A 12,443-nucleotide genomic window follows, 5' to 3' on the forward strand; every position below is an offset into this window, starting at 1 on the left:
CTCTGGGGTGCTGATGGCAGCAGGGACCCCATGGTTGCTGACGTTGTGTGATACTGCAGGAAAGCAAGGCCAGGAGTGTTTGACATCCTGCTGAATTCTCCACCTTGGCTGAGTTCTGGTGGGTTTGGGTGAAGGGCACAATGCCAGGTGTGGGGATGCTGATGATCCTTTTTTGGCCACTCCTCCCCCTCTGGCTGTGCCCTGAGGCTGGGGAGAGAGCACTGAACAGTGCAAATGTGGCAGCAGGAATCACCTCCCTGTCCCTGCCTGCCTTCCCTTTATCTTGTGGGTGGTTTTAGCTCTCACTCTGCACAAGTGTTGATCTTTCCTCATTATCTGCCCACCCCAGCAGTGATTTGGGGTGGGGGGCTGCACTGGGACATGCCCCAGCCCTCCAGAGTCCAGCTTGCTTCAGCTGTGGCTGGGTGGGCAAAACCCCACAGTGCAGGGCCCAGAAAAGCATCACTGACCCCGAGGTGTGTGGGACTCAGATTCAGTCAGAGAAAGAAACTAAGAGTTTCTAGCCAGGCAGAAGCCTGGGAAGGAGCTGGAGAAGAATGTAAATAATTCTTTATCTCTTTTGTTCACATTGTTCTTAGTTAAGTTCTATCACTGTGCTTCAAGCACTCTGCACCAATGCTGTGGGTTGTTTTCACTTCAGGACCAATGGAGTTGGTCCTCACGAAGCTCTGTATAAAAGAGCAGGGTATTTTAAATAAATCAGAGTTTTACTCTCAGCAGCCTTCTCATCAGTCTTCTTATTCCCGTCCTGCCCCGACAGCGACAGAGGTGTCCCTTCCCTCCTGCCTGGTGTGCCCAGCACTGCAGGTGGTTTTCCTTCCCCTCTCTGGCTGCTGCTCCCATCCCTCTCCTGGCACCAGTGGGGAAGGCTGAGCTCTTCCTCCCAGCCTTTTTTTTTTGCTTTTCCAGCACTGCTGGGATGCGACAGCGCTGACATTTCCTGCCCAGCTCAGAGCAGCTCCTGCTGGGGGCTGGCCAGGTGCAGAGGGTGAGGTGGCTGCGCCTCCAAATAACACAGATCTCGTCACGGCTCCCAGGGCAGCCTGGCAAGGAGCTTCTCCTCCGTGCTGCTGGAGGGAAGGAGGGCTGGGATGTGTTCTGGTGACTCAGAGCTCGCTCCTCCTGCAGTCTGTGCTGCCCTGTTAGCCCACCTGGCAGGAAAATCCATCCCCCACCACCCACCAGCTGGCCTGTGTCCTTTGCTTGGTGCTTGCAGCTCGTGGAGAGCACAGCTCTGCTCCTCCAGCATTGCTGGCACAGCGCTGAAGGGCAGGGCTTGCTTTGGGTGACGTTTTTCACTCGCACTGGGCTCAGGAGTTTGTATTTTTTGGGAAAATGGCAGCATTAAATCAAGGCAAAACTATTTGCAGGCTTGACAAGAATTGCTTCCACTAAAAAGGAAAATGTATTTAAAGCTGGGGATGCTTCATTTTAGAACTTGACAAATGAAACAATCCCCAAATGTTGTTCTGTTGCTCTCTCATTTCCATCCCCTAAAGTAAAAATACTTGAAACGTTTTGCTGATCCCGAAATTCCCCTTGAAGAATCTTGTCTGCTACTGAGACAAAACCCTTTGTATCTTGACTGTGGGGTGGGTGGCACCAGAACTCTCCAGGAAATGCTTTCTGCTCCCAGCCCCTGCCCTCGGGAACCTCTGGAGTGACATTCTGGGGTGGCCATTCCCAAGGACAGCCAGCAGCACCTCTCCTCTGTGCTGGTAGAGGGTGAGGCTCAAGGTGTGCCCTATTTTCTGATCCCCAGAGAAGTGCAGGGTGGTTTTAACTCCTCTGCACTCTGTTTTCCCAGCGTGAGCTCCCTGGAATGGCTTTGGCCGTGTGGTTTTCCTGCCAGCTGTCAGTGCTGATTGCAAACGAGCCTCCTTTGCCACTCTGCAGTGCTGCATGTCCCTGTCTCTCCTGCTTAGCAGCAACAAGGACTCCTTTGAGCAGCTGCCTCGTCGTCAGAACATCTTCCTTCATCCTGCACAACCCAAGCCCTGCAAATCCTCCTTTGGTGGATTTGAGTGGCCCTCCCTGGCTGGCTGCTGTGGCTGGCTGTAGCAGAGGAGGGGCTGGCTCCAGACTCTCCTTCCTGGCTTCTCCCTGGAGCCTGGCTCAGGAATTACACTCACAAAAGTGACTTTCAGGTGCTTTGGGGAGGGGATTCTGCTCCTGTTTTGCTCTGTCTCCCCCCAGGACTTGGGAGCATTTCTGCCATGTGGAAGAGGAGGAGGAGGGAGTTTGTGTTCACATGTGGGCACAGCTGGAGGCTGCTGGTGAATGTAACGCTGGCAACAAAAGGCTCAGAAATGTGCCTGTTTGGGGGGAATCACAGAATCCCAGAACAGGTGGGGTTGGAAGGGGCCTCTGGAGATCATCCAGGCCAACCCCCTGCCAAGGCAGGGTCACCTGGAACAGGTGACCAGGAACGTGTCCAGGTGGGTTTGGGATGTCTCCAGAGAGGGAGACTCCACCTCATCCCTGGGCAGCTGTTCCAGGGCTCTGCCACCCTCAGGGAAAGAATTTCTTCCTCATGTTGAGGTGGAATTTGTGTTTTAGTTTATGGCCACTGCTCCCCATCCTGTCACTGAACAGAATCTGGCACCAACCTCAGACACCCTTGGAGGTATTTTATGGATTGGTGGGAATCTGAATCTGATTTTCCCTTTAAATCTCCTCTTCTGGACAGGCTTTTTGTGCCTCTGTAGCCCTTTGCTGCCAAATATTGTCATTTTCTGGGTGTATTTTACTTTGCCCTCTGTTCCCTTCACGTTAGAGCTGAGGAGAGGTTTATCCCTCACAGCAGGGAGGCTCTTTTGATGGATCCAATCCATCTGGGAACAAACACGTTTATCTGAGCATGGAGATCAGCCTGAGGTGTCTGCTGGAAGGAAAGGGTGGGATCTGTCCACTGTGCTCAGGTCAGGAGCAGGATCAGCTGGAATATGCAGGCTCTGCTGGGATGCTGAGGCCTGGTGTTTGCTGGAGCTCACCCTGGGTCGGGATGGCTCCGTGTGCTGGAAAAGTCTCTCCTCTAGCCCGAGCTTCCAAAGAAAGGCTCAGCAGTCTCTGTTGTTCGCTCTCAAGGCAGTTTATTGCAAGTTATCTAAAAGATTTTCTCCTTGGGCTGCTGTGGTTTGCTCCCAGCTCAGGCAGAGGCACACACACACCCTGACATCCTCTCTGACCCCGACTGCTTCTTCTCTCCCCGCCAGGGCTGCTGCTGTCTTTTATATGGGACATTACGTGTGACATGGTTACAGTTTTTCCCAATGCCTATTACCTATATTAAATGGTGATTTTCTATCTTTTATATGGTACATTACGTGTTACATGGTTACAGTTTTTCCCAATGCCTATTACCTATATTAAATGGGGATTTTCTATCTTTTATATGGTACATTACATGTTACATGTTTACAGTTTTTCCCAATGCCTATTACCTATATTAAATGGTGCTTTTCTACTCTAAACCAATCTGTGAGTGCCAACATCACCAAGAACATGGAGGTGAGGAAGGAGAAAGAGGGAGGACAGGACAGGCCCAAATCCCAAATCCATCTTAAACCCTCTGACCCCCATGTACAAAACCAAAACCCCCCTGTACAGCACTCAAAAATTCTTCCCTTTACTTTGTGACTACTTCTACTCTAATATCTAAACTTTTGTGACTTCTTGTTCTTCCTGCAAGGTTGGTAAACCATTCCATGGTTCAAATCCAAAATCACAGCTGTTTCCAGCTGCCTGTCAGGGTCTCAAATGCTTCTGACCTGGGCCTGGAACCTCCAAAAATGTCTGAGGGACATTTTGAGTTCCCACAGGTATTGGTGATCCAAAGGAGAGGCAGGGACCTGCCAAGCCAGGGACAGGACAGCTGGTGGGGAGTCACCAGCAAAGAACCACCAGCAGAACCTGGCACTGCCATAAATTAAACACTGCAATTAGCACCTCACACGGACTCATCAGCCCAGGCCTGGGCTCCACTCCTTTGGTAGTCAGGATAAAGCTCACAGGCCGTGAAATCAAACTTAGTGGAAAAGGGCACCTTTCCAAGCCCTCCGATCACCGCGTGTCCCCGCTCGGGGCCGTGGCACTGCCAGCGCTGCCAGCGCAGGCCTGGCACGAGCCAGCTGGGCAGAGTGACAGCCACACCCAGGGCATGGCCACGGGCACCCCTTGGCTGGGTGCCTGTGCTGCCCTCAGCTCCTGGCCGGGGCAATCTGCCAGGCCACAACCCGCAGTGACACCGGGCAGTGTCCCCAGCCCGTGCGGGTGGCACAAGGGTGACAACGGCTCCTGCTGCTGTGCCCTGCAGTGATACCTTGTGAGAACAGAGGCTGGACAGAGCTACAGAATAAAGCAGGGATTTAGTCAAAGGATCTCCTCCATGGATCCACCTTGGGCAGCACCAGAGCCCAGCCAGGGCTGCACCCAAATGACCCAAAATGGTCCCAAAATGCACGAGCGCTCCCGGGGCTCTCCCTGGGATCAGTTCTGCTCCATTGGCACCTTGGAGTTCATTGTCCCATTCCAGCTCCAGCCCATCAGTCCCATCCTGCTTGTTTTTCTCTCTCCAGCCCACGGTGTTTGTGCTCCTGGGCTGAGATTTGGATCATTTGTCCTTGGTGCCCAGCTGGAGCAGGAATTGTTTTATCTCCCTGCTCTGTGCAGAGCTCACCATCCCCTCATGTGAAGCCCAGACCCACAGACTAAAGCAGCACAGAATGTGAAAAATAGAAAAGCTCAGACCTGAGGCATCAGCAGCTGAGGGGCTCTGAGCAGAGAGAGCCCCAGGACACTCCTGCAGCCCTCAGGGGGTGCAGCTGGGGGTTTCTCCCTTGGCCGTGGGCTTCATCCTCTCCAAACCTTTGTGATCCACTTGGAACCTTCAGGGAAACAGGGCTGGGCTGCCCTGGTGGCACAAAGGGACAGAGGTTGTGGCACCTCCAGGTGCTGCCTGTCTGCTGGAGTTCAGGGCCATGGTGCCATGTTTCTTTCCCCAGTTTGTTCTGCAGCCTGTGGGTAGCAGAGGAGAGATTGGGAAGGACAGAGGTGACAGTCAGCCTGCAGGAGACCCACAGAGGGGGAAACACCTGAAACTACTCAGCCAGTCTTCATGAAGTTTGTAATTTTGGTTTTCCCACTAGATTCCACTCCCAGGGGTCACTGGGGCCTGTTACCATTGGTGCTCTCTCAGGTTTTGGGAATGGGGGTGCTCCAAGTCAGGTTTAGGGAATGGGGATGATTTACCAGAGGTTTTTTTTCTCTCTGAGGTTTTGGGATTATTTATAGGACTAAAGTTTATAAAAATTAGCAAGGCTACATCAAAATACCCTGAAGTTATTCCAGTGATCCCTCCTCACCAGTGACATCCAGGGGTGAGGTCCCATGGGAAGCATTAATGGCTCTCAGACAAGGTGGGGATGATCCTGAGGAACAGGATTTGCTTTTCCCCACTCTGATCATCAGGATTTGGAGCACTGGGGCTAAACCTGAAGGAACTCCAAGGCATTTTCCTTGCTCAGGGCTTCACTAAGGATGTTCATCCCCGTGTCTGGCAGCCGGGGTCTTGCTGAACCAGAACAAATCAATGCTGAGCTCCCAGCCCCTTACAGGAAAGGATTGCTAATTATTTATGATATCAGAATGTTCAGGGAAGGAACTTTCCCTTTGTTCTCTGCTTTCTTTTATACCCAGAGGAACAAGCTGCTTTCATAATTTATTCCAGGCGTTGCTGGAATAAAAGTTATCAAGCATTTATCCCACAGCTGGGCTGTCTCTGGGAAGAGCTGTCAGTCAGGGCTCCTTAGTGGAGGAGAGAGAGAGAAAAGCAGCATTTAACCAAGTGATGGTGAAATTGGGGAGTGAGTGCCACTGTCCTGAGCCCCCAGGGATGGCAGGGGGGGTGCCCAGGTCCTCCTCAGCAGCACAAAAACAAGAAAGGTTTGGTGTTTGGCCATCACAAAAAGACAATTTCCACGGAGGAATTGATTTTGTTGCACTTAAACCCTTGGAAGTGCAAACCAAGGCAACACCCCAAACATATCCGATCTCTGTGTTCCTGTGCAACCCACTGAGACACAGAAATGGCAGCAGATCACCTGCAGAGCCATTTATCACCTAAAATCTGATTTTTTTCTTCTTGTTTTTGCTTTTCCCAACCGATTTCCTCTTCTGGCACTGGGTCCCCCCCCCAGCACCTCTGCTTTGTTCTCAGCTGCTGGCTGTGCAGCCAGGGGTGCTCCAGCAGGATTTTGGGATGTGCCTGTCAACTGGCTCCTTTGATCTCTCAATTTCTTTTATTTTTAAGGATGATTTCCCACTCCTCCTGACCTAACTCGCAGTGGCTTTTATGAGCTTTCAGAGGGAAAAAGTAAAACAAAGGTGGCACTTTGGCAAAAGCCCCAGATGATGTTAATTAAGGTCTCCCCCTCACTGGTTTCCCCAAGGCACTGGAATCCTGTAAATGAGCTTTGGTTTTGTAGGAGGAAAGGCACCATCCCCACCCTGGCACAGATTCCCCTCCCGAGCTGCTTTGTTGTGCTCCAGCTGCTGCCCCCGGGTCCTTCCTGACATCCTGAGGGTTCCTGGCATGGATGCTGACAACACAACACTTTAAAAAAGCCTCAGGGCCCCCTGTGCCCAGTTCCACTGCTGGCACAGCCTGGCTGGGGCTGCAGAGCCACGGGGGTGGGCATGGAATGCCAGGGGCTGCAGGATGCCCAGCCTGGGCTTTGCCAGCCTCTGCCTCATTCACCTGCAAGGCTCCAAAGGGGATTCAGCCCCCAGGGTCTGCTGGAGAGTCCAGAGGAGCCACGGAGCTGCTCCAGGGCTGGAGCCCCCCTGGAGCCAGGCTGGGGGAGCTGGGGGTGCTCACCTGGAGAGGAGAAGCTCCAGGGAGAGCTCAGAGCCCCTGCAGGGCCTGAAGGAACTTCTGAAAAGGAGGGAGAGGGATTTTTAATATGGGCAGAGTGACAGAACAAGGGGCAATGATTTCAAACTGAGAGAGAGCAGAGTCAAATGGAATATTGGGGGGGATTTGTTCCCTGTGAGGGTGGGCAGGCCCTGGCACAGGTGCCCAGAGCAGCTGTGGCTGCCCCTGGATCCCTGGCAGTGCCCAAGACCAGGCTGGAGGAGCTGGGGGTGCTCACCTGGAGAGGAGAAGTTCCAGGAGAGCTGGAGAGGGACTGGGGACAAGGGATGGAGGGACAGGACCCAGGGAATGGCCCCCAGTGCCAGAGGGCAGGGATGGATGGGATATTGGGAATTGGGAATTTTTCCCTTGGACACCCTGGCACAGGGTGCCCAGAGAAGCCCAAACCATTCCAAGCTTTCTTCCCAGCTTTGTTTAGCCTGCAGCTTTTTATTTTTTCAACCTCTCTAGACAACACCTGAGCTGTTTTGTCTTCCAAGAGTGGTGGATTCATGGGCAGAGGGAGCAGGGCCAGCTCAGCCCTGCTGGCTGGTCTGTGGGGTTTGGGTGGGATGGGATGGAACCCATGGAGCAGCTCTGCAGCCATGGGAGGTGGCTCTAGGATGTCCCATGCAGGTTAACTGGGGAGTGACAGTGAAAATGATGTCAGAATTCATGACTTAAATGGTCAAACCCAGGAGTTTTCCTGGGAAAGGGGCTTTGTGTGTGTTGCCAGAGTTGGAATAGGCTGGATTTGCCTGTTTGGAAGAAAATTCTGGAATGACGGCTTCATCCCATTGGAACATTTTCTGGTACCCATTCCCTCTCAGTTTCTCTCTGGATTTAAAACAGAACAAGAAGGGCTGAAGGACCCTTTCTGTCAGCCTGGTGACAGCACAAATCAGTTCCTGGCTTGTGGGAATCCAGAGCTTCCCTCTGGCTGCCCTGGCAGGTCTGGGACCCCCCTGGACAGAGCCCCCAGAGACACTGGCTGTGATCTCTGCCCATGGAAAAGAGTTTTCAATCCTACAGGATGAATTACCAGCTCTGAGTGTTTGATAGAAGTCATAATTAAGTGTGGCATGGGTGCAAAAGTAAAATTTTAGGATTCTAGATGAGGGGTCCAAAGGGGACAAGATGGAGGAAATTGGGTGTGCCTTGTCCTTTTTCTCCTTCTTCATGCCCTCCATGTCTCACTGTGGTGTTGGCATTTTTCTGTTGGTTCAGGCTGGGGACACACTGTCCAACGTAGGTGACAGATATTGGCACGTTCTTGTAAATCCAGCCCAGGGAGTTTCTGGTATTGAATGTTTGTCACATCCCACTGAGGGCAGAGCCCCACACGCTGCCCTGCAGGACAGAGCTGGGCAGGGCAGCAGAACATGTGAGAGATAAACAGAATAAACAACCTGGAAACCAGCACAGACCAATTATGGCTTCTGCTTTGGCAGCGGGGCTGACAGACAGAGACTTTCTACAATCTCAGAATCATCAATACCTCAGATTCCAACACTGGCTCAGCTCATAGTGACTGTGCTGTTGGGAGCATCAACCAGGGTGGGTGTTCAGGATTATCTCCTCCCTGGGTTATTCCCACCTGCACGGGTCCATAAATGAGCAATTAAACTGTGAGGATGGAGGGAAGGAAGCAGAGGATGAAATCACTGGCCTGGGTGCACAAGATTAAATTAGAAGGCTCTGCATGTGCTGGTTCTTGGTTTAAATTGTCTCCTGTTGCTCGTGCTCCAACTGCATCCACGGAGCTGATGTCATGGGAATTTTAAGGTCGTGAAAATGTGGGAACAGGTGTCCTATAGAATAAACACTCATCTCCTCGGGTCCTGGCTGCCTTCTGCCTCCTGCCATCCAAGATCCCAGCAGGTTTTTTTCCTGATCTCCAGCACCTCCTGCTGATGGAGTCTGGCCCTTTCCGCCCAGCAATGCTGAGCCTGCTCTTCCCCGGGCCAGGCTCAGGCAGTCAGCAAATCCAGGAGAGGGATTTATTGTGGGAGTGCTCCCTGCCCTGCCAGGGCAGCATCCTGCACAGCTCAGAGTGCGAGGTGCAGCTGCTTCCAGAAAACTCTGCTTCGCCTTGGGCTGGTGGCATGGTGGCTGCTCACTGCAGACTGCTCTGCAGCCTGGGGTCGAGAAACTGCAGAGAAAGGCTCCTGTTAGCAAGAAACTGAGGGAAGGGGCTCCTGTTATCAGGAAATTGAGGAAAAATGGTTCCTGTTATCAGGAAACTGAGGGAAATGGGCTTCTGTTATCAGGAAACTGATAGAAAGGGCTCCTGTTATCAAAAAACTGAGGAAAAAGGGCTCCTGTTAACAAGAAACTGCAGAAAAGAGGTTCTTGTTATCAGGAAACTGAGGGAGAATGGGCTTCTGTTATCAGGAAATGGTCCTGTTATCAAAAAACTGAGGAAAAAGGGCTCCTGTTATCAAAAAATGAGGAAAAGGGGCTTCTGTTATCAGGAAACTGAGGAAAAAGGGCTCCTGTTATCAGAAAATGGGGGAAAAATGGCTTCTGTTATCAAAAAACTGGGGAAAAAGGGCTCCTGTTATCAAAAAACTGAGAAAAAAAGGGTTCCTGTTAACAAGAAGCTGCAGAAAAGAGGCTCCTGTTATCAGGAAACTGAGGAAAACGGCTCCTGTTATCAAAAAATGAGGAAAAGGGGCTTCTGTTATCAGGAAACTGAGGAAAAGGGGCTCCTGTTATCAGGAAACGGGTCCTGTTAGCAAGAAACTAAGGAAAAAAGGGCTCCTTTTATCAGGAAACTGAGAGAAAATGGCTCCTATTATCAAAAAAATGAGGAAAAGGGGCTTCTGTTATCAGGAAACTGAGGAAAAAGGGCTCCTGTTATAAAAACACTGAGCAAAAAGGGCTTGTGGTGTCATGAAACGGAGGGAAAAGGGCTCCTGTTTTTAAGAAATGGAGGGGAAAATGCTGTTACCAAAAAAATAAGAAGAAAAGGCTCTTGTTAGTGAGAAACTAAGCAGAAAGGGTTCCTGGTGTCAAGAAGCTGAGGGAAAGGGGCTCTTGTTAGCAATAAAATGGGAAAAAGAGGTCCTGGTGTCAAGGAAATGGGGAAAAAGAGCTCCTGACATGAGGAAAGTGAGGGAAAAGGGTTCTCATGGTCACTGGGAGCGGGGCAGAGGGTGGAGGGCTGCTGGGAGGTTGGGGCTTGCTTTGTGTTAGAACCAGAGTTGTTTGGGCAGGAAAAGCCCCCAGGATCATTAAACCCCAGCTTTAGGTGAGCACGGGCCCAGCTAAAGGATGTTCCTGCTGGAGCAGCCCAGGAGCGCTGCAGGAATTGGTGACGGCGCTGCTCTCGGCGGGGCAGCGCTGGCTTTGGGAGCTCCCATCGCTGCCACTGTGGACACGGGGACAAGATTTCCTGCCTGGCTGTGCCCTAAAGCAGAATCCATTTCAGTTCTGTGCAGAGCATCACACTTCCGAGGCTCTTTCTGCTCTGGGGGCTGCATTTCATGGTGTGGCAGCCCCACAGCCTGCTCTCTGCATGTTCTCCTCCAAGAGGATGCTCTGAGCAAAAATTAATTTTGCACACAGAGAAGAAACTCTGAGCAGAAACTGCTTCAGGTGTTGGGAAAGACCAGACATCGAATGTGGATTTATTATATATATAATTATATATTATATATATAATATATGATTATAATATATAATAAATTTATAAAATAATACATAATATAATATAATATAATATAATATAATATAATATAATATAATATAATTAATATAATATAATATAATATAATATAATATAATATAATATAATAAATATAATAATATAGATATAATTATATATATATAATTTCCAGCAAAACTGAGGGATTCTGCTCCCAGTCTCTGTCCCCTTTTGGGCTGTGCCTTCCTGGGGCACAGGGTGCAGCTCTTTAGTCCTGATGAGGTGCAGTGGCCTCATAAACAGGCAGAAATTTGGGATCATCCTAAAGGAGCCCTGGAGTTTGTGAGAATTAATTCCTGTCACTGAACACAATCCACAATGTGATCACAGAGTTTAAAGCATCTCCAATATTTGCTGGTTTTACACCATATTTAGCCATGTTTTAGAATGAGGAATTTGCATTTAATCTGGAATTTTAGCCATGCTTTGGAAAGAGGAATTTGCATATAATCTGTTTTTTTTTTTTTTTAAAGCAGCTCCAGTATTTGCTGGTCTTTACATCACACTTAGCCATGCTTTGGAAAGAGGAATTTGCATTTAATCTGGAATTTTAGCCATTCTTCAGAAATAGGAATTTGCATTCAATCTGGAATTTTAAACCATGCTTTGGAAAGAGGAATTTGCATTTAATCTGGATTTTTTTTTTTTTTTAAAGCAGCTCCGATATTTGCTGGTTTGACACAACATTTAGCCATGTTTTGGAACAAGGAATTTGCATTTAATGTGGAATTTTAACCATGCTTTGGAAAGAGGAATTTGCATTTAATCTGGAATTTTTTAAAAGCAGCTCAAATTTTTGTTGGTTTTACACCATAATTAGCAATGTTTTAGAAAGAAGAATTTCCATTTAATCTGGAATTTTAGCCATGCTTTGGAATGAGGAATTTGCATTTAATGTGGAATTTTAGCCATGCTTTGGAAAGAGGAATTTGCATTTAATCTGGATTTTTTTTTTTTTTAAAGCAGCTCCACTATTTGCTGGTTTTACATCATACTTAGCCATGTTTTGGAAAGAAGAATTTGCATTTAATCTGGAATTTTAGCCATACTTCAGAAAGAGGAATATGCATTTAATGTGGAATTTTAGCCATGCTTTGGAAAGAGGAATTTGCATTTAATCTGGATTTTTTCCCCCTTTCCCCTCAGGATTCTGGCGACCGCTGGGACTGACTTTGACCTGCGGACGCTGCGCGCCGTGCGGGTGCTGCGGCCCCTGAAACTCGTCTCGGGGATCCCAAGTGAGTGTGGGGCCCATGCGTGTCACAGCCCAGGGGCTCTGTGGCTTTGGGGTGTCGCTGCTTTTCCCAGCAATAATTTCTCCCCCTGCCCTCAGCAGGGCCTGGCTGTCTCTCGTCCCATTTTGTGCTGATTTCAGCTCTGTGCTCCCAAATCTGCAGGTGAGGGGCAGGGATTTGTCTGTGGGAATCCAGGGCATCCCTCTGGCTGCCCTGGGACCCTGGCAGGGGTCAGGAACCCCCTGGACAGAGCCCCCAGAGACACTGGCTGTGATCTCTGCCCATGGAAAAGAGTTTTCAATCTTACAGGATCAATTAAAACCTCTCAGTGCTTGATATAAGTAATAATTAGTGTGGCATGGGTGCAAAAGTAAAATTTTAGGATTCTAGATTAGGAGTCCAAAGGGGACAAGATGGAGGAAATTGGGTGTGCCTTGTCCTTTTTCTCCTTCTTCATGCCCTCCATGTCTCACTGTGGTGTTGGCATTTTTCTGTTGGTTCAGGCTGGGGACACACTGTCCAACGTAGGTGACAGATATTGGCACGTTCTTGTAAATCCAGCCCA

The 12,443-nt window shown here is 49.7% G+C and overlaps 1 protein-coding gene across 11 annotated transcripts in view; it reads left to right on the plus strand.

Annotated features, from left to right (window-relative positions):
* Nucleotides 1-12,443, plus strand: part of CACNA1B (calcium voltage-gated channel subunit alpha1 B) — a 313,565-nt gene that overhangs the window by 100,112 nt on the left and 201,010 nt on the right. For all 11 annotated transcript variants that reach the window (XM_085593746.1, XM_085593747.1, XM_085593748.1 and 8 more), the window contains exon 4: nt 11,790-11,881. In XM_085593746.1, the coding sequence (XP_085449872.1) occupies nt 11,790-11,881 (92 nt within the window). The remainder of the gene's footprint in view (nt 1-11,789; nt 11,882-12,443) is intronic.

The sequence above is a fragment of the Lonchura striata genome, chromosome 17, assembly GCF_050655825.1.
Source record: "Lonchura striata isolate lonStrDom1 chromosome 17, ASM5065582v1, whole genome shotgun sequence".
NCBI classification, from domain to species: Eukaryota; Metazoa; Chordata; class Aves; order Passeriformes; family Estrildidae; genus Lonchura; species Lonchura striata.